Raw genomic sequence first — 24,792 nt, 5'->3', positions numbered from 1 at the left:
CAAGTATTTAACTATATAGGGTGCAGAGCTTGAAGTCCCACTTTGACTTTGTGGTTTGACGAGGGCCTAAAAGGTCCCTCGGCCTTTATATGAGGACGCCAGAACTATAATGTATTGGCACCCACAAGTTTCAATCTATGTCTCTGTATCTGTAAATCTATGTATTTGTCCTTCTAGCCACTGAGTTGTAGTTGAATCCTAAATTTAGCATTAGGTATTAGAAAAAACTAAAATAACACAAATACTCCAAATTAATAATTGATACTGTATTTAATAATTAGCCAGATCAACCAGCAAAATAAACAAGATTTTGCCGCCAGGTTACCAAAAAATACCACAATTCACACACCAAAAATATCTTACAAACATACTTATATAGGGAAAAACAAAGAGGAAGGAGGGGGGGGGGGGATAAGGGCGGGAATATACACATAAATTTATTGAAAAAAGCAGGCAGTCCCCATTTTTCCTATTATAAATAGTCTCTTGATAAACATCCCTACAGGGGCCAAGGCTTCTTCAGTGCTTTATGTTGTGGATTGCAGTGCTAGCCAGTCTTTGACATCACGTAGATATCTTACAAGTGTAAATTTGTTATAGTCTTTTGTTTTTTAATCGTTTCAATAAAGTCTATAGATGGACCAGTTCTCAACTTGTCAAACATTGAATGTTTTCAAAAAGTCTGCAAACTCTTATAAAAAAAAGTGCACATCCTCTTGGCAGAACCCTTTCTGGACCAGGTCGAGTAACGGGCGCAAATATTTACCATGGACAACATGGTCTGAATGGAGCCATTGTGTTTCCAAGATGTTCCAATGATCATATAAAGACATAAATTGACACTGATCATCTTGAGGAACATGACTTGTTTCTTAGTTTTTGTTGATATGAGTGAAACCCACCAATTGGGCCCTTAAATGTTGACAGTAAGTATGAAATGATGATACAAAAGCTGTAATCCTTCAGGAATAGCAGTGTATGTCCTACTGAATGTCAAACCAATTCTGGTAAACCAACACAATTTTTGGCTCCATGGTCTTCTGGAATCATTGGCCAAAGTGGTTGGTGGAAAGCAAACTGGTTCATCGGACATTAGAAGTCCAAGGGTTTCGAAAGAACCTCTTTACTGCATAGACATGTAAGGCCAGTTAAAGCTGGAGCCAGACAAGAGCATGTCCCGAATAAGAGTCTCAATGGGTGTCTTTCCAACTAGACGCACAAAGAAGAGTTGTTCTATAACTGGTGCTGAGACAATACGCAATGATGGCAGGCGGAGTAGAAGGCGACCAAACCGCGTCGGCTGGGTAGGATACTGGTTTCGAACATACTCTTCTAGGGCACATTGGGATTTCTCCTGAATGCTTTCCACATGGCCAATATCAGACAATCCCACTGCATCTATAAAAACAACAGGACATCATTAAATATTATGAATTTTCCATCACAAACAATGATGCAATATTCGGTCAACATAAAACAAGCACATGTAAAAGCCAATAATTATTGTAACCCTCACCTGGCCAGTTTGGCCAATAAGGGCACTATTCAAAGTGTTCCTGGATAAACCTTGTCTTATATTTTGTAACAACATTGTAACAATCAGTTGAGATCAATGTCAAATAGCAGTTACCCCCCCCCCCCCCCCCCCCAATCATATAATTATCCATATTCTGTGTATAGGGGATAACTTGTAATGGTGGACGGACAACCTGTTTAATGGGTTTTGCAGAATATTTTTGAAAAAAGGGTCCCATGACAATGAGCTGATCACAAAATGCCCTCTAAAAAATTCATATCAACTAGCTCCAACTAGCACCGTTTTGCGTTATCCACGCATCTTCCGGTTCCTGGAACCGGAAGATGCGTGGATAACGCAAAACGGTGCTGTTGTTCCTGACAGCCGCTCCCAGTCTCCTTGCCAGGAGCAGCTCCCCCTCCCTGCACCCGGGTGTTTTTGATACTGCTTTTATATGGAATTCTGAAGACTTCAATAAAGCATATTCGTTGTTTACGGCGTGGTGAGTGCGGACATATTTTCCTTCTCTTCGCTATAGTATATTCAGGACTGCCTCCTGTGCATGTCCAGCACCATATCCAGCCATACAACCGTGAGCATTGATTGAGATGTCTGCATAGTGGTTGTCTAGCAGTGCCCACCCACTTCTTTCTTATATATCTTGTTAGATTTGTAAATTACTTCTACTGAAAAATCTTAATCCTTCCAGTACCTATCAGCTGCTGTATATTACAGAGGAAGTTGAGTTGTTCTTTTCTTTCTGACCACAGTGCTCTCTGCTGACACCTCTTTCCATGTCAGGAACTGTCCAGAGTAGGAGCAAATCCCCAGAGCAAACCCCTTCTACTCCAGACAGTTCCTGACATGGACAGAGGTTTCAGCAGAGAGCACTGTGGTCAGACAGAAAAGAACAACTCAACTTCCTGTGGAGCATATAGCAACTGATAAGTACTGGAAGGATTAATATTTTTTTAATAGAAGTAATTTACAAATCTATAATTTACTGATGCCAGTTGATTTAAAGGGGTATTCCAGGAAAAAACTTTTTATATATATATATCAACTGGCTCCAGAAAGTTAAAGAGATTTGTAAATTACTTCTATTAAAAAATCTTAATCATTTCAGTACTTATGAGCTTCTGAAGTTAAGGTTGTTCTTTTCTGTCTAAATCCTCTCTGATGACACCTGTCTCGGGAAACTCCCAGTTTAGAAGAGGTTTGCTATGGGGATTTGCTTCTAAACTGGGCGTTTCCCGAGACACGTGTCATCAGAGAGGATTTAGACAGAAAAGAACAACCTTAACTTCAGAAGCTCATAAGTACTGAAAGGATTAAGATTTTTTAATAGAAGTAATTTACAAATCTGTTTAACTTTCTGGAGCCAGTTGATATATATATATATATATATATATATATATATATATATATAAAGGTTTTTCCTGGAATACCCCTTTAAATGGCTGGAGAACCCCTTTAAATGGTTAGATTTAAATACACCCTTTCCGTTAGTTCTAGAGGAACACGGTCTAGTAGCAGCTTGCCTTCTATTTAGACCCACTCAGCTGAACCAGACATGCATGTATATGCAAAATGTTCACAAGAAATAGAATGCTCATTCGTTTCGACAGCTATGAAATAAGTATGGCCAGCATTAGTGTCAAATTGTACTGCAGCACCACTGGAGGGGAATTAGACATCACATGGTGTCCATTGAAAGCAGTGGGTCGTCTCTATAATGCAGGCCAGGTCAGGTCCTCAATATAACTACGGTCTACCCTTGGCGAAAGATGGAAATTCTGAACATGGGAACTTCCAATAATAACTCAGAATTCCCAAAAAGGGTATATAAAAACATGTTTTCTAAACTTGACAACCCCATTAAGATTATGGAGAATGGGAATGGGCTGAGAATGGGCTGCACAATAGGCAAACTTACTATGGATCAAAGATATTAATCATATCTAAGATAAGGTGTAAATTAAGACCATAGACTGTACTGCATTTCTGTGTTCCTGCATGTGGCCCCTGTTAGACTACAAGCCTCATTCATTCCATATAAAGTAGAGATGAAATAAAAATCCCACATTGAACAGAAGATATTAATATGTATGTCGGAGTGCTGCCTTAGGTGAGCAGCATGGATCCTGGTTAATGATTTGCTGGAGGTGGAATCACAGACTAATCTACAGGTGCTAAGCTGCGTCATAGTCATCTCACAGAAATGTTAGTAACAATGGCACTCCAAAGTCAATGTCCTATGTGGCATTTACAGTTCGGCATTCACAAAGTCTATACAGAAAGAGCAATGTCCTTGGCATAAAGATTACAGCGTTTAGCCCTTTAGTGGGGAGGAATGCGTTACATACTTGCATGTGTTTAATATGGCCTATAGTATAGTAGCAGAATTATTAATGCAGACGGGCAGATCGCATGTGTCACATATGTTTATTAATTGACTCCTGACCTCATTAATGTCTTAAGAAAGCGCACACGGAACCGGCTGTGTTGACAGATGTCAGGCTGTAGCCACAAATCATAGTTTCCACAGCACCGGTGTTGATTGAGGGATAACACTTACAAGGAGGTTCAACCACTGACTTCATCACCCTTCCCCATCTGTAAGATGACAGGGGGGCTTATATGTCTCATTGTTAGCAGGAAGAGTGACCCTTCAGATCCGCTCCAGCAGAGGACCTTCATCTGAAGTTATGATAGGAGAAGAGATCTTTGATGTTCTAGTGAAAGCTCTTCATACATAAAGAGGACTCACTATCTCACCCTGGATTCTTTTTGTCCAACTCATTTTTTTTTTGACCCCCAGGAGTCCGGAAGCATCTATCAATCCCTTCTCTATCGTATGCCTATGGTCAGTACATTTATCAATCCCCCATAAATGAAGATCTAGAGGTCGACCTTTGCCATCTTTCTCTAGCAAGTCCTCTTTTCACAAAGTTCGCTAAGTGTATGTTTACACGGGATACATGGCTCTAAAAGAGACACCACAAAATCAGTGGGGAGTTTTCTGTGCCGTTTCTGGACCCAATTTTGATGTTTTGAGGTTTTTATGTGGCTTTTCAGGCTCAATGTGAGCTTAAAGGGGTACTCCGCCCCTAGACATCTTATCCCCTATCCAAAGGATAGGGGATAAGATGTCTGATCGTAGGGTCCTGCCGCTGGGGACCCCCGCAATCTTCCTGCTGCACCCAACGTTGGTTTAGAGTATCGGCTGCAGCGCCAGAGGCTCGTAACATCATGGCTAAGCCCCCTCAATGCAAGTCTATGGGAGGGGGCGTGACGGCCGTGATGCCCCCTCCCATAGACTTGCATTGAGGGGGTGGGGCTGTGACATCACGAGCCTCAGCCCCGCATCGCCAGTCATCCGGCATGGAGCAATGTTCGTTCCGTGCACCGGATGTCTGGGGTGCTGCAGGGAGATCGTGGCAGTCCCCAGGGTGGGACCTCTGCAGTCAGACATCTTATCCCCTATCCTTTGGATAAGGGATAAGATGTCTAGGGGCGGAGTACTCCTTTAACTATGAAAAAGTTAAAATTTTATTTTAAATCATGTTTTTTTGAACATTCTCCATCAATAGAGAAATGGAAAACGTTTGGGCATTTTTGGTGTGTTTTTTGGCACAATTTTTGCCCATGTGAACATATGATAACAATGCCCTAAAATAATATTTCAAAAGTATCTATTTGACGTAGGGAGACCCCTTTTTCCCTGCTGCCTCATCCACCATGGTAGAACCATAAGGGGAATTTTATCATTGTACTTGTGTCAATATCTTATGTTAACTGGCACCATTATTTCATAACCATTTTCTTTTTGGCATATGTATTCTGCATTCACGCCATTTGTGGGCACATTTTCACTTACACGTATTTTTCGCCGTATAAGACGCACTTTTTCTGGGGGGAAAAAGTTGGTGCGTTTTATACGGCGAATACACCCCTATTGCGGCGGTCCCTGCGGCCATCAACGGCCGGGAGACCGCGGCTAATACAGGACATCACCGGTCGCGGTGATGCCCTGTATTAACCCTTCAGACGCGGCGATCAAAGCTGACCGCTGCGTCTGAAGGGAAAGTGACACTAACCCGGCTGTTCAGTCGGGCTGTTCGGGACCACTGCGATTTCACTGCGGCGGTCGCGAACAGCCCGACTGAATAGCCGGGTTAGTGCTTACAGGACACCGGGAGGGACCTTACCTGCCTCCTCGGTGTCTTCTCCGTTCAGGGATCCCCTGTATGGCCGGCGCTCTCCTTCCACATCATCACGTCGTCGCGTACGTGCATCGGCGTGCGTAACGACGTGATGGCGGCGACGGAGAGCGAGGATACCCGGTCGGCAGCAGAGACGTTCTGGAGCGACGGGGAAACGGCGACAGCGATGGAGCGACATGCAGGGCAGCGGTGACGGGTCCGGAGCGGCGGGGACACGTGAGTATTACCTCCTATGCAGTGGTCTTCAATCTGCGGACCACCAGATGTTGCACAACGGCTGTCCGGGCACGCTGGGAGTTGTAGTTTTGCAACATCTGGAGGTCCGCAGGTTGAAGACCACTATTGGGTTCAAAATCTTTATTTTTTTAGATTTTGCACCTATAAATTGGGTGCGTCTTATACGCCGGTGCGTCCTATAGGGCGAAAAATACGGTACTAGTTTTTCTTTCTGACTGTGACTTAGCACAAGTAACAATTTTAGAGACAGTTATTATTTGCAACCTTTTTGAAAAAGCCGCATAGGTTTTGCAAAATCTCAGTTAACTCAATGGGTGGCTTAGAAATTCAGAAGAAGGAAACGTCATTTGAACAAAAAAAAATGACTTAGTTCATCACAGATCATACATCAATATGATAAATTTGGTGTATCTGATATTGACATAAAGCAAAAAGTGTTGTTTGTATACCAAAGAAACGAGACCTATACCCCCCCGAGCTTTATGGTAGAGAGACAGAGAGACAGTAGACTGCATTGGATTGGGAAATAAAATACACAGGGCTGTCTCTTTTTTTTTTTACGTAGTTGTTATGATTTTATGTAGCCACAATAATCTCTGTAATGTTGTTTAGGGTGTCCAGGGTTAAAACACCCCCATTCAAAATGAGCAAATCGTGTGTGAGTTCCACTTGAGACATTCAAGCTGATTCACCCATGGGTGTAACTACGAGGTAAGATTTCCTGTAAGAAAACATATTTTCATCAATTCCGGTATCAAGTGTGATCGTTCAGGAATTACGGGGTCAGAAGGAATATGGTTACACTTCTTCTCAGGAATATAATCTTCTTTGGAAAGTCAACAGACTAAACAAAACATAAAACAACTGGGTAAGACGTGTCTGGTTCGGAAAGGGTTAACAAAAAAAAAAAAAAATGGTGGAAGGTTAAGCTATGCCTGCAATTGCCCGGCACTTGTGCAAGGGTAGCAGGTGGGCACGGCTGATTTAGCAGTGACACCCGTCAAGACTGAGCGTCTCAGCTATGATCACTGGGAGCTCTGAAGGTCAACTAGAAATGTCACTAAGGGGCCGCTATATGGGGGCCTGACATTATACATGTGACCTGGTAGGCACCCTTCTCTGCCAGCAGCCTCCTTGCCTATAATAAATCATCCGCACTGATTGTTACCCTTGCGGTTCAGCATCAGTTACTGACATTGTTGTCTCCAACATGACACGGGAGACTTGCGCTCACACTGACACCATAGGGCAAGAAACGTCCCCGGAGCCCCTAAACCGCAGGCCCCACATTCCACGTACTAGGCCGGCTTGGCTTTTTTTTTATCTTGTGCTTGGTCATTTATTGTAGCCAATAAAAACGAAGCACAATATTTACTCTAGGGTTTTGAAAGGTCAGAACAGGTGAAACATCTCACATGCCTTCTCCGCCATCACAGTTGTCACCAATTGCTCACTTGCCTCCCATAATGCAATGCGTGTGGGCTCCCAGACATACCAGGGTCAGTTCAGTTTTTAAGAACCTGTTAGCGCACATAGTACAAGGGTCAAATGTGTTCTAAAATAGCAAACAACCAATCAGATACTGGCAAGTACGATATCTCAAGTTGGTCTGGGGAAAGTGGACAGCTTATTGGCTGAAACCTGTGCTGAGTTTTCTGAACTTGGGCCAATGTTCTAGAAGCCATGCAACTGAAAAATGATAACCCAATGATATCCACTTTGTGGTTCCCTTAAGGAATCGATACATTATTTAAAGGGGAATGGGCAGATGGATCAACCCCGCTAACCTGAATATACCGGTGGTAATTGCGGGTGTTCCTGAGTAAAGTGATGTATTTCTTATCCTAATTGTTCAGCTGCTTCCGGGTTATAGCCCAATCTTGCAAAATGCAAATGAGGTCTTAATTGCACCAATGAACCCCGCCGCGCAACCCGTTCCCCCCCCATCCCAAAAAAGACATACCCAAGTGCAGGAGTAGAGTGCAGGACCTAGCAGCAGCGGCGTGTGTATGCTGGTAGGCGGGGCCGGCGTGCGAGCCAATGCGCGCATCCTCTGTGTTCTCAGAGCTCGCTCCCGCCTGTCTGATTGACAGGCAGGGAGCGAGCGCAGGCTGACTGAATTAGGACCAATTGCCCGGCCGGCGGGAGACCCCTAGTGGCCAGTTTTCAAATGTAAAATAAAAAAATTATGAAACTATATTAGAGATATGTTGTAGTACTACAACATAAAAAAAAAAAAAGGTGACAGTGCCCATTTAAGGGTGGGTTCACACCACGATTTTCTATGCAGTTTTTGGATAGTTTTTTTTTTTTTTTTTAAACCGTATGCAACTGTACAGAAAACCGTGGCCATAGACTTTCCATTCAAAACCGTATGCATATTGCATACGGTTGTCTCCGTTTTTCACACCACACGTTTTTTTACTTTTTTTTTTCTGGACAGAAAACCATGGCCTACCACGGTTCTTGGTCCAGGTGAAAAACCGTATTGACCCGTATACGTTTTTTTTTTAACATGGGAGTCAATGGAAACTGTACAGAACTGTATGTGCGTACGGTTCCATACGGTTTTTGACTTTGCACAGTTTTTTTTCTTGGAATTTCAATCAAACAAGTGAAACTTTATTCATAATGGAGTGAAAAGTTCAAAACGCATGCGTTTTTTTTTCTTAAAAAACGGATGCAACCGGACATCACTTTTCAAACCGTATACAGATAAAACTTTGTACACGCGTTTTGATACAGTTTAGTCAGGTTTTGAGGAATCCGTTTTTTTTATCAAAAACCTGAAAAAAAACTGTATTGAAAAAACGTGGTGTGAACCCACCCTAAGTAACATAGATTTAGATCTTTACTATACTAAAAAACAATTTTCCAACTCATTTGTTTACCCCTAGTTGTCCAAAGCTTCTTTTCCTCCCGGCTCCGTTGTATGCCCCATAAATAAAGATCCCAAAGGGATGCAGTTTGTGCTACTCATGAAGGATAGCTATATCATTTAATAAATAACTTAGATTTAAATATTTACTATAAACTTTACAAAGGTTCCTGATATTAAAAAAAGCTAAAAAAAAAAAAAAAACTAAACAAAAATAAATAAATAAACAGATATCAGATTGATTTGGTAAAATAAATGGAACAACTATAATCTAAAGTGATGACAACTAAGCCTGTCATACAAAATGTGAAATCATTACGTCTATAAGGGTAGAATCGAGAGGGGGGGGGTCAAAACACTGTGGCCAGATATCATCTGGGAGTCAGTTAAGCCTATGTGTTTCCCAACCAGGGTACCTCGAGCTGTTAGGCTAGGTTCACACTGTGGAATTTCTGGGCAGAATTTCCGCCGGAGATCAAGACGGCGGCACTAGGACCGCACGGACTGCATTGCCGTCCCCACAGATGTCAATGCATTTCTGAGCAGGTCTCCCAAAAGATCCACCCAGAAATGCATTGCAGTCTATGGGGACGGCAATGCAGTCTGCTCAGTCCGAGCGCCGCCGGCTCGATCTCTGGCAGAAATTCTGCCCAGAAAATTCTGCAGTGTGAACCCAGCCTTATTGTTATAAAACTCAAGGCAACTTTCCATAAACAGGACCTTGCAAGCGGCATCATAAATCTAAGAGCTCATTCACACTACGGAATCTCCACCTGGAGATATTTCAAGCGGGTTCTATCTGGAGATTTTGCCTCATTTGGAAATGCGCTGTGTGAATAGACGGCAATGTATTTCAGAGCAGATTTCATCGAAGGAATAAACATGCTCATTCAGTTAGTGGAGTCTGGAATTATCGAGGAAAAACGTCCAAACAGAAATTCCGTAGTGTGAATGGTGCAGCAGAATCCCATTGAGAACAATGAAAGGCTGCTGCACCGTATATTCCAAGTGGAATTCCATAGCAGAATTCTGCCTAAAAAATCCCTTGCAGAATTTAGCTAGAAAAATCCATAGTGTGAATGGATCCTTAGGTTTTCGTTTACATTTTAACCTGATTATGTTAAAGCCTTTTTCACAAATCTTAAAGTGACCGGGGAAATCCAACAGAATTGTGTAAATAAGGAAAATGACTGTGGTTTTTCATTCTGTATTATAATTTTTGCTGTTAATGGTTTGTTTAAATCCGATTGAAGTTCAATGTGCCATCTTCTATTGGTGTGCCACAATTTTCCCCAGACATGACCAAATGAGTAAGGCCGGTTTCAGATGGCAGAATTTCTGCACTGAATTCTGCATGAATTTATAGCCAATACACTTCAATGAGATTCCGCTGTCCCATTCACACAGCAGAATTTCTGCAGCAGGAATTCCATGGAGGAATGCAGAATTTTCATGTAGAATTCAGTGCAGAGATTCTGCCATGTGAACATAGCCTTTAGCCTTAAAGGGGTACTCCGGTGGAATTTTTTATTTTTTTTTAAATGAACTGGTGACCAAAAGTTAAACAGATTTGTAAATTACTTCTATTCTAAAATCTTAATCCTTTCAGTACTTATTAGCAGCTGTATGCTACAGAGCATGCTTATTAGCAGCTGTATTCTACACTTTTTTGTCTTGTCCACAGTGCTCTCTGCTGACACCTCTGTCCATGTCAGGAACAGTCCAGAGCAGCATAGGTTTGCTATCAGGGTTTTCTCCTGCTCTGGACAGTTCCTGATACGGGCATCAGGTGTCAGCAGAGATCACTGTGGACAAGACAAAAGAGAAATTCAAAAAGAAAAGAATTTCCTCTGTAGCATACAGCTGCTAATAAGTACTGGAATGGTAAAGTTTTTTTTATAGAGGTAATTTACAAATCTGTTTAACTTTCTGGCACCAGTTGATTAAAAAAAAATGTTTTCCAACAGAGTACCCCTTTAAATATGGTGAAAAAAGCCACAATATTTAATCTGGGTCGCTAGTTGACTGCACTCAGACCATTTGAGCCTGTGTCTGCCTGTGCACATATTTATCGGCATCCCATTTTGACAGTTTGCCATTATATACATGCCACGTAAGCACATTGCCATTTGAACAAGCCTTTAGCTTCTTAAAGCCTCGTGGGCATAACCTGAAGAAGAAAAAGATACTTGCAATAAATATTACTCACCAGGTGTAAACAATGCAATAGCTTTCAGGCAGGAGTACTCAGCAGAATCAACATGAAGTGCCTTCAACTTTTCCACCTGTTCTTGAAAGACTCGGATATGGTCCATGAAAGCCACAACTCGATCAGCAGACATGGGAGAGGCATGGAGGCCGGCTGCCGCTAGCAATGGCGCCACATGAAGAGGCATGGAACACTGAGCAGCATTGAGAACGAAAAGCTCACTCCAAGTCATGCGAAGAAGTGAGACTTGGTCAGAGAGCTGGAAGTCGGGAAAGAAGGGAATGTTCTTGGCCCACTCAATGGCACTGAAGAGCAGACGGGCAGCCAATTCACAGATGTTCTCGATTCCCATGATGTTGTTGGGCTGTAGGCACTGGGCACTATATCGAGATGTTGGGTATGGTTCTGCACGGAGGAGCAAGGAGATGAATCCCGTTAAGTAAGAGTGACCATTGTAAGGATCAACGTTGTTCAGAGCATACTGGCCAGGGCTGGTCTGGGGGTGCGACATTCTGCCACGCTGGACTGCTACAAAGAGAGGATAAAGTATGTATTACTATTCGAGTTCTGCATGAAGGATCGATAAATGTATGAAGCCTACAAAGCTTTAGTGGAACGGAACAAAAAGTTACACATTCTACAAATGGAATCCTTGATTTTTACGTTCTGACTGTAATCCATAACCTTCACATGTTTAAATTAACCTATGCTAAATCTCACCGGGGCACGGAAAGGGCACATTTCATAACCAGCCTATAAACCCTCAAGTTGAACTAAGTTCATAGCTATAGGCTTGAAATACCAACTGAACCGTATTCACATGACCTACCAAAGCCATGAAATCCTGTGACAGGAAACAATATCTGCTTTCCCCAAAGATGGGGAAAAAATAAAGGTGTGAGGATTGTTGGCACAAATAAAAAATTTCCTTCAAAAATAATGAAAAAAAATTATACTGAGTTTAATCTCAGATGTAGGTGACTGTAGGTGACCATGACAAGTATTACAGGGATTTTTACCTAAATTGGTTGAATTTAGCTTGAAAGAAGCAAGTGCTCTGGAATCTTTTAATAGTTACGGTACTTTTTTTAAATTTTATTTCAGAGGGGACAGTGCTTTGGAACACCACTAGGGGGAGTCCCATCATTTACAAAACCAAAAAATTGAAAATAATATAATATAAATATAATTATAATAAAGGGAATAATTATATAATAATGATGATAGTATCCCACAAGGAAATAAATGAAGTATGTCATAAGCGTTCACATAAATATAGACAATTAAAAAAAATAACAATTCCATCAAAAAGGATAATTGTGACCAAGGTAAAACAAATACTAAAATTAGCTTAACAGTGTAATAATAATCTTTATACAGAGCCAACATATTTCACATCTCTTTACAATTAAATATGCTTAGGACCGTATTTATAAAGACAAATCCCTTTTTACTTCAGTGGATTAGGTTAAATTGTATTTATTTATTTTATTCTTTTTTTGATAAGTTAAGTTGTACAAAAAAAAAAACTGAAAAAAAAAACACTTAATGGTAAGTGAACTTTTTAGGCCAAGCTAGTTTAATGCAGTTTCTGTAAGGCTCCATAAGGCCTTATTCATACTTGCTTATTCTGTCTGAATTTGACTTCTATTTTTAAAGTCAAAACTAGAAGTGGTTCCTTAGCGCAAATACAATAATATGAAACTCAGGTGTGAACGGGGCCATAGATGATGGTAGAATGTCCCCAAAATATACCTCCAACAAAAGACTGCAGGATACATTTCTTTTTTGGGTACAAGGGAGCGTATCTCCTTTATGCTCCCATTGTAGACTATGCTTACAAAGTGTACAAAAACTATATATATATATATATATATATATATATATATATATATATACAGGTGAAAATTTTGGAGCACTTCATGCTTCCTTCTGCAGACGAGTTGCAATACTGAAAAAAAAAAACTTTTGCACGATATTCAAATTTTCCGAGTTTCATCTGTATATATATGTATATATATATATATATATATATATAGATATATATGGAAAATAAACAAATTTAGCAATTTCTTGCCATTATGATTTTGTTTTACCTAAGGCAAAGAAAAAGGTACAAAAATTGAAATGGAAAAGAAAGTGCAGCTGCCAGATGTGGGAACACAGAAAAAGAAAAACAGGCTGAAAAAACATCACCCCATGCCGTCTTTCAATATGTCTTTAATAAAAGAAAAAAAATTCTGCACATTTTAAAATGTTCCCTTTTTAAAGAGCTTTTTTTTTCTTTTCTTTTTTTTTCTGATAAATTGGATTAATATTATAGCTAGACATAAGCACCCAACGTAAGTACTGCTTAACTTAGAGCCCCTTTTCTGACCTCCGCGCCATGCCTATGCATATATAGAACCCCCATAAATGTAATGTTTTTTTTTTATCTCTTTCATCTTGATAAACATTTCTGCATTATCTAATAGGCCCCTCCAGATAGCCCTGTCTCTGTCTTCTTCACGCACCCGCTTATTGTCTCTTAAATGCGAGAGCCCCCATGTCTCCTGAAGGGACCAATATACTACGGGCATACTGCTGTCTCCGAGGAGAATAAGATCATCTTTACGGTTTGAATAAGAAACAAAAATTTTTTTTTAAATTGCGCTGTTTATAGTGCGAGGTTAAACCATTACAATAATGGCCACTTGGTTTTAAGTGCAGTAGCCACATCTGCTGGACCATTTAATTACAGAGGAGAATTGATCATAATTCTACAACGTGTCATAACAGGCGAGGGGACCTGGAGAGAAATGGCCCGGGTCGCTGTGAAATTAATGGTAATTAACTCATTCCGTTTACAGCTCTCTCTTCAATTCAAAGGCAACGCACTTTTTTGAAATCTTTTTTCTTTTTTAAATTATAGTTTTCCGCCCACCCTCCTCTAGTGTTATGTAGAAAATGGGGAGCCACCACCATGGCTGTCTATTGTAATGTAGGTGCATGTGGACCTTCAGTACAACCAGCCATGTTTATACCCATGGGGTAAGCAATCTGCTCAAGTGTTCCATCATTGTGCAGTTATGATTTGATATAACAGGAATTATATTCATTGCTTTAATCTGTTGCTTAGTTTTGGCTAGATTATTGTAGGGCATAGCTATTTAATGCCTTAGGTTGACAGCACTAGTTGAAGTTATGGCCTTTAAAGAGTATACATACAAGACACGCTACAGGGTAGAGAAGATAGTAACTCCTTGCTTCAAAGACTGATCACCACTGCAGGGAAATTAAAGGGGCTTTCCACTATAAGTATATTGATGGCCTATCCTCAGGATCAGATAGACCAACTCGTGGTACCCTGCTGATCAGCTTTAAAAGAAAACGTGCACACTTGGGGGAATGCAATGGCCTCTTTTTCCTTTACACAGACCATTTCCTTGTATGCCAAGCGGCAGTGCATGATATTGTAGCCTTGTCCCATTCATAGTTGACTCCCAACAGATCTGATATTGGTAGCCTAATCTTAGGATAGGCCAACAATATTCTTATCTTGGAAATTCTTATTCTTTTCGAAGGAGTTGTATGAGATTAGATGGAAAAGGAAATTTTTTCCCAGACACAGTGCCACTTTTCGTTATGGCTGAGACGGGTAATACTAGGGTATTACCAGGGATGGGTATAACCAATCACAGCCCTTACAAGAGAGTGGTGCTGTGTCTAGACAAAAAAAGCCCTTTCCTTTGAATTCAATTTACCTCTATACATCTAGATTTCCTGACACAAATATAAGGAAATTAAAATTAAACATTTATTTTCTGGAAGCTATTTTGATTTAGTTCTGTAAGAATATTTGATAATATGCACTTAAGATAATTCCATTGATAGAGGATTATGGGAGTTCTGCCGCAGTATCACAATCTGTGCGTAGATTGTAAGCTCCTGTGTGACAGGAATTACTGAATGATCTGTATTATGCAGCATAATATGTCAGCATTATATGCATAATGGTGGTAATAATCACTTGTGTCACCCTTAGTATATAACAGCCAGGTTCTACCTCTCTGGAAGCTTATTTTCAGTGAAAATCAGGCCTTTCCTCTGATGTAAAATGGTAATTTTCCGCAAAGGTCAGGTGACCTGAATATATTAGACACTCAGTGAGCTGATGAGATGTTGGCAAATGGTTTAATGGTTTAACCTATTAGCTGCTATGCTTTGGTGCAAGAGAATTAACTACTGATGGAAACATTAGCAGAAGGTGATTGAATCGCCAATGTTTTTGATACTTTCTAAATTAGAAGTATCGATAAAATCAAATTATCATGGAATGGAATTTTTTTCCGTCAAGCTGCTCATATGTAAGCCTATTCTTTTGGATGCATTGTTATGTTAGCAGTTTTAGTTTCCCATGGGATAGACCCACCACACCCAGAAGAAGTCTGACTAGCGCAGGACTGGCCCATAATTGATGACATCTAAAACTACAAGAGTTCTATTTTTGCTTTGTAAAACAAGAATTGATATGAGAAACTTGGATTCTCATGAGATTAAACTGGTTTTACGGAGGTTAGGTCATATTAAGTCCTACCTCTAAACTCTCCATCAGCTGTAAGACCCGAAGGTCCTTCCTATGTCAACATGGTCTTATTCAACATGGGGCATTATTCAAACTTCTTTGGGAGTTACTGGCGTCTGACTGAAATTAAGTTCCCACATGATGGGGATACAAACAGCATTGCCTAGAAGTTCAACTAAATATGTTGCAATAGCAGAATAGTCTCACTATAACCCATCTATGTCATGTAGCAACAGCATTGAAAAATCTAAATTCTGTAACACAGATGCAGTCACAGCCAGGTCCCTGCACCAGTGTTGGCTCAGAGACCCTCTGCAACGAGAACACACCAACATTATATATGGAACCTAAGCAAGGGCAACATTTACATAGGCATCAATGAGTTTCAAGTTATTCCTTGGCCTCCATACTTTTTGGAGCCCAAATTATTTTTGATAATTTTTTTTTCAGCGATAGGTGTACCATAAATCTTAACATTTGTAACACAAAGACATGAGGAAGAAGATAAGACTAAACTATGTCTAACTAATACAATATTGTGTATATAAGAGTAGTGGGGCTGCTGAATGATGGCCAATGGGATCAATAAAGAACAATGCCAGCTGGCAAGAAATATTATGTGGCAGTAGCTGCTATCTAGCCCTGAGCTAGTTAAAAAGGGAGGGCAAAAGTAGCCCTACCTACTCATAGCAATGACCCCTAAATTTGTCTGTAAATGTCAGGTACACAAACTTGTGTAAACTTATGAGCACTTATTGATTTCGACACAAAGTCCAGCGGAAGCCAAAGTTTTCAGTCTCAAGACTTTCTTTGTAATTATCTGGTGTGACGGGTTTGCCTGTAAACGTTGCATATATATGTTTTTTCATGAAATTAGAGAAAGACTCTAAAAACAGTATAGATAATTGCAATGGTACAAAGGTGAAAACAGACGCTTTTGACTGATGAAATGAGCAGATGTCTCTGGAAATGGCTTTCCAACATGTTGCAAAGTCATTTTGACATATGGTCATCTGAGACAGGTGTTTTTGGAGCATTTAGTCCAAAAGCTGGAGCTGATCATAGACATATTAGGTTTTCTGATATTTTTGGCTATTGGAACACTTGTTGAGAACAAAGCACTATATCAGAGTTATTAATACTCATTTCAACTCCTTTATATCTGTAATTGTTTACAGTAAAACCATCTCTAATTGGCTTCTTATACACTTTTGGATGGTAGTACTAGAGGAGAATGGGAACTATGAAGCACTTCTGAACATCGTAAGAACTCTAAAGTTATGTGAACATTAAAATGGACCCTAACATATATATATATATATATATATATATATATATATATATATATATATACATACATCTTGTAGTCTGATATATATATATATATATATATATATATATATATATATATACATATAGCAGCTGTTTTTAAATGTAGGAGTAGAAATATTCTTCCTCAAACATATATATATATTACATTATTTCCATTGCAATCAATAAAGATATGTGACGTTTTGGTCATAAGATAGTGGAACCTCCTCAGATACAGATTCATAAGTACTCAGAAGTTGCAGGCTATGCCGCACGGTACCAAGCAGCACATATAGCATAGCCTGCAACTTCCAAGAACATCCGAATGGAAATCCATGTCTGAGGAAGGTTTCCTTATCATGGGACTAAAACATCACAATCCGTTTGTGGATTGCAATATATACATATTCCTTACATAAAATTGAAAGAGTATATATTTATATATAGATATAAAGATAACACAGATGATACATTTCACAACAGGAAGGAACCACTGCATCTGAATATACTCTTTGGCCAACACAGATTTTGCATGTGCATAAATAAAAATAATTGCTACTTTTAGAGAATATTTCCACCTTGGTAAAAAAATAATAATAATAATAATATATAGATATTATTTTGTTATATGTTTTAAATTTTGCTAGTGGATAAGGTGAATATATTCAAATTTGGTCGAGCTGTCAGAATCATGTCTAGATTTAACTCCTACAATAAAATGACATTATAATCATTACTATTAAAGGCCTTAATCTACTAAATTGAGACATTAGCTCTAAAAATGCCAAAGGGGGAAAAAAAATCATCCCATAACTGTTGTTTTTATACAAGAGCAATTTCCTCATCTCTTGCTGCTCAGGAATTTTGATACGTACTGTAGTTTCCATTGTGCCATTTTGACAAGCTCTTTAGAAAGAAGCCGAGCTAAGCTTGGTACAATTGTTGGATTCTACACAGAAAATCTAATGCTACATTCTTCTGTTGACATATTCTAAAAGCTTCTTCTTAGTACGGGTGGGTGGGCTGGAGGGGACTTAAAGGAGATATGAGTATATAGCTTGATTAAACTATATCAGTGGTTCTTTTCTGTAAAATTTTTTAGCATGTTTTAGTTGACCTTGTATGATTATAATCGACCATCTACTTATAACCAGTATAGTACCTGGTACTTACCGTAATAGTTATTAATGTAAGTATTTTCATTACATCGGTCTCTGCTCTAGCTAAGCTTACAATCTAATTCACGCCCTAAGATACAACTTCAAGTAACTTTTTAGAGAATAATTTTTTGTATAAAATATATCTGGGGTATGGGTAACCCGTATGAACACATTAAAACCAAAAAAACTTCATAAAATAGAAATCAAGGACCTAATTGTGTCCAATTTAATCTAGTTTTAAATTAAATTCTACATGAATCAATGAAAATATTGTCCCTGTTAAAATGGATCAACAAATATTTTTAAAAATTAGATTTTTTAAAAATGTTCTAGGTAGTATATAGTTTATATAGTTTACAGTGAAACAATTTTCCGAATTTTTGTGCTTAAAGTTCTCTAGAATATATCATCTTTAAAAAGGTGTTTGTTGCTTGACAGCTGAATTGGAGTCGTATATATATATCTATTTGTCATGTGTAGAATATTCACAATGACTGATCTTTCATCGCTCGATCATTGTCTTTCTTTCAAAATTAAACATTGCTCGTCTCGAGAAATTTAAGACTTTCAGCAAATAGAGTCGATCACCTCTGGTAACTTTGCCATTTTAATGACACAGTAAGATGAAAAGAATTTTACCGCAGGCAAAAACGTAAGTGAAAAAAGTTACAAAACTGTCTAAAAAAAAAGTGTACCTGTGTTTTTTTTTTTTTAAAGCTTGTCAATCAACATACTTTCTCGACATGCCAGTGTCCTGTGAAGGGTTGACCTTTCTAACATTGTGCAAGGTGTTTAGAGTAAGGATCGGATTACATGGCTCATTAACCCTTTGTGGATTGGAGGTGTTTTGAGTCAGGATCAGATGACAGGGATCGTTAACCCTTTTTTGGGGAAAAAAAAACACTTTCTAAAACATTTTTTTTTTTTTTTAGCTAAATGTTACAAATACCTGAAACCATTTACCAAAAAGAGTGTATCAAAGAGTGTTTTTTTTTTTTATATGTTATTAACTGAATCTACACAGAAAATATTTCCAATTTTTAACTAACTTAGTTTTATATTTTTTCTTATTTCTTTTCTGGAAGCAGTATCTCCTTTTATAGAAAAAATGATAATAATAAAATTATATTTTAAATTAATGATGTTTTTGGTTCTGTAGCACAAAGACGCAGCGTGACACAAGAGACATCAATTACTTGAAATTTTAGTGGATGTTTGTCGATGCTTCCAGATGCTTAATCTCAATTTTGTAAACACATCATCAATGGGTCGTGTTGGATCACAGGAGAGAGTTCTCAATAGTAAATCACTCCCACTTTTGTCTTTGCCTTTGATTTTAAGATAGTGTCTTGGCAGCAGAAATGGGAGAGCTTTTAAAAAGCCAAATTTCCCAGGGAACTTTTATTTTATCAAGAACTTTCATACTGGCTAAGATGTAGGTGGTCATTCTGGCAAGAGCTTGTGTCCCATTGTTTGTTTTGAGTTAAAAATAACCATGGAGTGTAATGTAGATGGTCGATGTATTAGTTCAGATTATCATTTAATTTTATTTTTGATTTTGCAACAATTAAAGGTATAGTCCTGAAATATCAACATGCCAACAACTTTTTAGCCAAAGTAAGAATAAATATATCATTTTAAGTTGTAAAAATCAATACCCCTTGTAAACTAGTAGTTTTTGGTTAAATTTTAAATTTTTAATCCAGAGATAGAGGTTAAAATGAAACCCTTTTAAAAATTCTATACGACACAACAGAGATGGTAAAGAGAAACATCACATTATTCCAATACAACTGTAAGATGGTGAATTAAGAGGATATATTCAACAAAACCTATGTTGTAGAAAGTATTAAGAAATGATTACAGATAGACTAATTTTAATAACATTTTGTAACACACACACACATATATATATATATATATATATATATATATATTTATATATTTGTTTAAGATATGTCAAAAGGAGATATCACCTAATGTAATGGGCATTTAAAAAAACGCCCCCAGTATAACTGAAAATGTTATAATATATAAAATAAAAATAAAATTACTAAGAACATAATAAAAAAGTAAGTCCATAGTTAAGAATTTTTTTTTTTTTTTTATCTTTGGAAGTATGATCAATCACATGGTTAAATAAGTAGTTATCCTTATTCCTATAAAGATTGTATATCTATCTATCTATATCTATATATATATATATATATATATATATATATATATACATATATATATGTAGTATTATTATTATTTCTTTACTAACGATTATTAAGACTTTTGTTAACAAGTATATTTAAAAATTATATACATATGAGTATAGATTTGCCTTGTTTCAATTCATACTATAAAAATAATATTTTTTTTACTATGATATTATTATTATATATTACTACACAACATAATTTTAATAAAGACATATCATACAGAGCAAGTAAAATGGAATCTGGATGGTTTTGGTTAGGAAATTAATGTATTCATGACTCATGTAGAAATTATTTTTATTCTGCATTTCAATATAAAATGAATTGAGGAAATCCTCTAAGATCCAATGAGGACCTGAGGTACATGGAGAGATTCCCAGATAAGAGATCTCTAACAATGATCAGGCTTCTCATGTAGAATCACACAAGACACATGTTACATTAGATGTGTACATGACTTATTCATAAGTTCCAGCACCTCCTGAAGCACAATACTGCTTTACTGCATGTTGATGGAAATTCAGTAGCTGCAACAGCTGTCAGTCTGAATACAGATAAATATACTTTGGACTATTTGTAGAACAAGCATGGGAAGCGGGGAAGGAGTGTTGTTTTAAATGCATTAAGAACACATCTATTATTCATATCTTTCTCTCTATCTCATATCTCTCTATCTCATATCTATCTATCTCATATCTATCTATCTATTGTCTTATATCTATCTCATATATATCTATTTATCCATCTATCTGTCAATCAACATTTATCTATTATTTTTATCTATCTTTTTTCTGAATGATCAATTTATATTTAATGTATATTTATTATAACTATGTGTTGTTTGACTAACTTCTCTTTCTCTCTCATATCTATCTATCTATCTATCTATCTCATATATATCTATCTGTCTATCTCATATCTATCTATCTCATATATATCTATCTGTCTAGCTCATCTACCTATCTATCTATCTCATATCTATCTATCTCATATCTATCTATCTATCTATCTTTCTCATATCTATCTATCTATCTCATATCTATCTCATATCTATCTATCTCCTATATATCTATCTATCTATTGTCTTATATCTATCTCATATATATCTATTTATCTATCTATCTGTCAATCAACATTTATCTATTATTTTCATCTATCTTTTTTCTGAATGATCAATTTATATTTAATGTATATTTATTATAACTATGTGTTGTTTGACTAACTTCTCTTTCTCTCTCATATCTATCTATCTATCTCATATATATCTATCTGTCTATCTCATATCTATCTATCTCATATATATCTATCTGTCTAGCTCATCTACCTATCTATCTATCTATCTATCTATCTATCTCATATCTATCTATCTATCTATCTATCTATCTTTCTCATATCTATCTATCTATCTCATATCTATCTCATATCTATCTCCTATATATCTATCTATTGTCTTATATCTATCTCATATATATCTATTTATCTATCTATCTGTCAATCAACATTTATCTATTATTTTTATCTATCTTTTTTCTGAATGATCAATTTATATTTAATGTATATTTATTATAACTATGTGTTGTTTGACTAACTTCTCTTTCTCTCTCATATCTATCTATCTATCTATCTCATATATATCTGTCTATCTCATATCTATCTATCTCATATATATCTATCTGTCTATCTCATCTACCTATCTATCTATCTATCTATCTATCTCCTATCTATCTATCTATCTCCTATCTATCTATCTATCTATCTCACATCTATCTATCTATCTCATATCTATCTATCTCATATCTATCTCATATCTATCTATCTCATATATATCTGTCTATCTATCTATATCATATATAATCTATATTATATATATATATATATATATATATATATATATATCTACCTATCTCCTATCTGTCTATCTATCTATCTGTCGCACATTTATATAAAATTGATCTTTCTATATCTCTATTTATCTATTTCCTATCTATCTAGTATACATGAACTATCTATTTCATATTGTTCTATTTCATGTCCTTTTAAATACCTAATTATATTTCTGTCTTATATGTACTCCTTCATCTACTATTTATATATCTACCTCCTAACAAGCCAACACAACATTGGTGACAAAATAATAGGATTATACTTTACAAATCTAAACACAACATCCATGCCTTCTATCCATATCCCCCATTTTTCACCATAAACATTACACCTTTACTGCTATGATTAGATTTACTTAAGAACAACTCTAAGATAAATATCTCTGTTGAGATATATTGAGGGAAAGTAAATGGACAGGGATAGTTGAGATTTCCCATGGGTCAGATGCTTTCTATGACATAACAACCACAATCCATTTCTTCTGGTTGTGGTGCAGATTTATAGACGACACTAAAAATATAAATGCATGTTAATGAGGCTCAGGTTATGCAACACAAGCCTCTTTGTGTGTGTTTGTGCTTATCTCTGTGTACATGTATCAGTTCTGATAAGCTCTATAGGAATGTTGCCAGACCAGGTTATTCCTCTTATGGGATTTTTTTACATAAACTACCACTTTAAATCCTGACAGTCCACATTCATAACAGAAAAAGTGTTATAATGAGCCCAGAGCCACTAAACTTAACCTGAAGTTTATTTATTTATTGTAGAACTTGTTTTAGGCTCTTTTTTTGTGCCTTCATTGCTGACTTATTGTGCACCATTATATTTAATAGAACGTTTAGAAAATATTCTTTTATTTAAATGTCTTTGTAGATATCTCTAATCAATGGAACCACAACACTGAATAACACGGATTTTTTTACATGGCAATGATTGAACACATGTTAAGTTAAAGGAAAGAAAAATGTATCCAATAAAGCCATAAACAATTGTTATAAATATATACACAACAACATAACACTATATGTCTGTTATATACAGTACGTTAACCTCGATGCGTCTTTTATGAAATTTCCGCAGCTTTGGTACATCTATGGTGAACAAATCTTAAAATATTAATACTTTCTTTTTCAGACCAAGAATATAAACTAACCGGGTAATATATATGAATTATGAATATGTTTTTGAATTTTTTAATGTAAGTCCACATGCCCCCCTTTGGGTCCATGTTGGTTGCCCTTATTGAGTATAGTTTGCTGAAGTGAAATATTTGCATCTTTTTAAATTTGCTTATAATACTTGAAATACATTGGTGACTATACTGGCGGATAGTTAAATATAGCATTTTTTTTAAATGTAAGTTTTTTTTTTCTTTTTAGGTACCCACAACATATTTCGGACTTTTTTCGTTTTCTGTTGAGTACTACAGAAATATTTCCATTAAAAAAATCAACCCTACTAAAAAATATTTTAAGAAAAATACCAGCAACATTCATTTCCCCCAAACAAACATAAAACAATTACCCAATATTGGTTCTCTAGATAAAAAAAACTAAAACACTGGACTTCATCATAAGGTTCTCCAGAAAGTGAGTAATTGCCTTAACCCAGTATGGCCCCACCCGGCCTATATTAGGACTCACCTTCTCTCCTCATGCCAACTTTCAGGCACTTCTTTAGGCGACAGTACTGGCACTGGTTCCTATGATGCTGGTCTATAGGACAGTCTCTGTTACCCCTACAAGTGTAGGTGAGGTTCCTTCTCACTGATCTCTTGAAGAAGCTCTTGCACCCTTCACAGGTAAACTGACCATAGTGCTTGCCACTCGATTTGTCCCCACACACCATACAGTCCACATTGGGAACTCCTTTGTCCCCTGAATGAACAGGGTCCTGACCTGGGACGACTCCTTTAGGCGTGCTTGGCGTTTGAGGTGTGCCCCCAGGATCTTGATTGCACAGCCCAGGTGGATTGCTCACCTGAGAGGCTCCCACCCCTGGGATGTCTTCCTGCCAAGGATTAACCACCATGGCCATAATACTGTATCAAAAGCTGAGATCCACAGCTCCCACAATCAGCAGCGCCGACACAGGCTGGTAGGGCAAACGTGAAAGTCTGCAGAGTTAACCAGTCCACTTGCAAATGAAAGAGAAGAGGGCTTAGAGGGGCAGCCTTGTTGTGTTAGGAAGATATAGATGTATATATCCCCCTCTGATCCAAATGCAAGCTGCCCCACACTGTGTCCAGAGTCCAGATATCCCTCCAAGAAAACAGGAAGACTGAGTGTGCTTTCAGATCCTCCTTCCAGGGAGGGAGAGATTAGTCATGCACTCACAGCACTAATGTCCATGTGTGCCTACAACAATCTGTGTACGGGACTGACTGCAAGGAAAACTTGGCTTCTTACCACCTACAATAGAGACAGAAAAAAAATGTTTAAAAAATTGCTAAAACAAATCATTTTCAGAAATTCTGTACAAAAACATGCAATGCAAAAGAAATTCCATTAGTATAGCATTGATCACGGTTGATACAGCACCACTTATTCTACAGCGCTGAACAATGAGAAGTGAGATTTTTAATTAAAAAAAATTTTTAA

General features: G+C 37.4%; 1 protein-coding gene across 5 annotated transcripts in view; it reads right to left on the bottom strand.

Moving 5' to 3' along the window:
- Positions 1-242: 242 nt before the first annotated feature.
- The window catches only part of LOC130295337 (nuclear receptor subfamily 2 group F member 5-like), a 120,497-nt gene continuing 95,947 nt past the window's right edge, over positions 243-24,792 (bottom strand). For 2 of the 5 annotated variants that reach the window (XM_056545983.1, XM_056545982.1), the window contains exons 2-4: positions 23,836-24,603; positions 11,067-11,594; positions 244-1,398 (exon numbers count right to left, since the gene is read on the bottom strand). In XM_056545983.1, coding sequence (XP_056401958.1) covers positions 1,124-1,398; positions 11,067-11,594; positions 23,836-24,229 — 1,197 coding nt within the window. In that variant the 5' untranslated portion in view covers positions 24,230-24,603 and the 3' untranslated portion in view covers positions 244-1,123. Of the gene's footprint in view, positions 1,399-11,066; positions 11,595-23,835; positions 24,604-24,792 lie in introns of all 5 variants that reach the window. The other 3 variants (XM_056545986.1, XM_056545985.1, XM_056545984.1) reach the window with 2 other exon arrangements.

Source organism: Hyla sarda, chromosome 11 (genome assembly GCF_029499605.1).
Source record: "Hyla sarda isolate aHylSar1 chromosome 11, aHylSar1.hap1, whole genome shotgun sequence".
NCBI classification, from domain to species: domain Eukaryota; kingdom Metazoa; phylum Chordata; class Amphibia; order Anura; family Hylidae; genus Hyla; species Hyla sarda.
The sequence above is the reverse complement of the archived record's forward strand: the minus strand, read 5'-3'. Positions and strand labels throughout refer to the sequence as shown.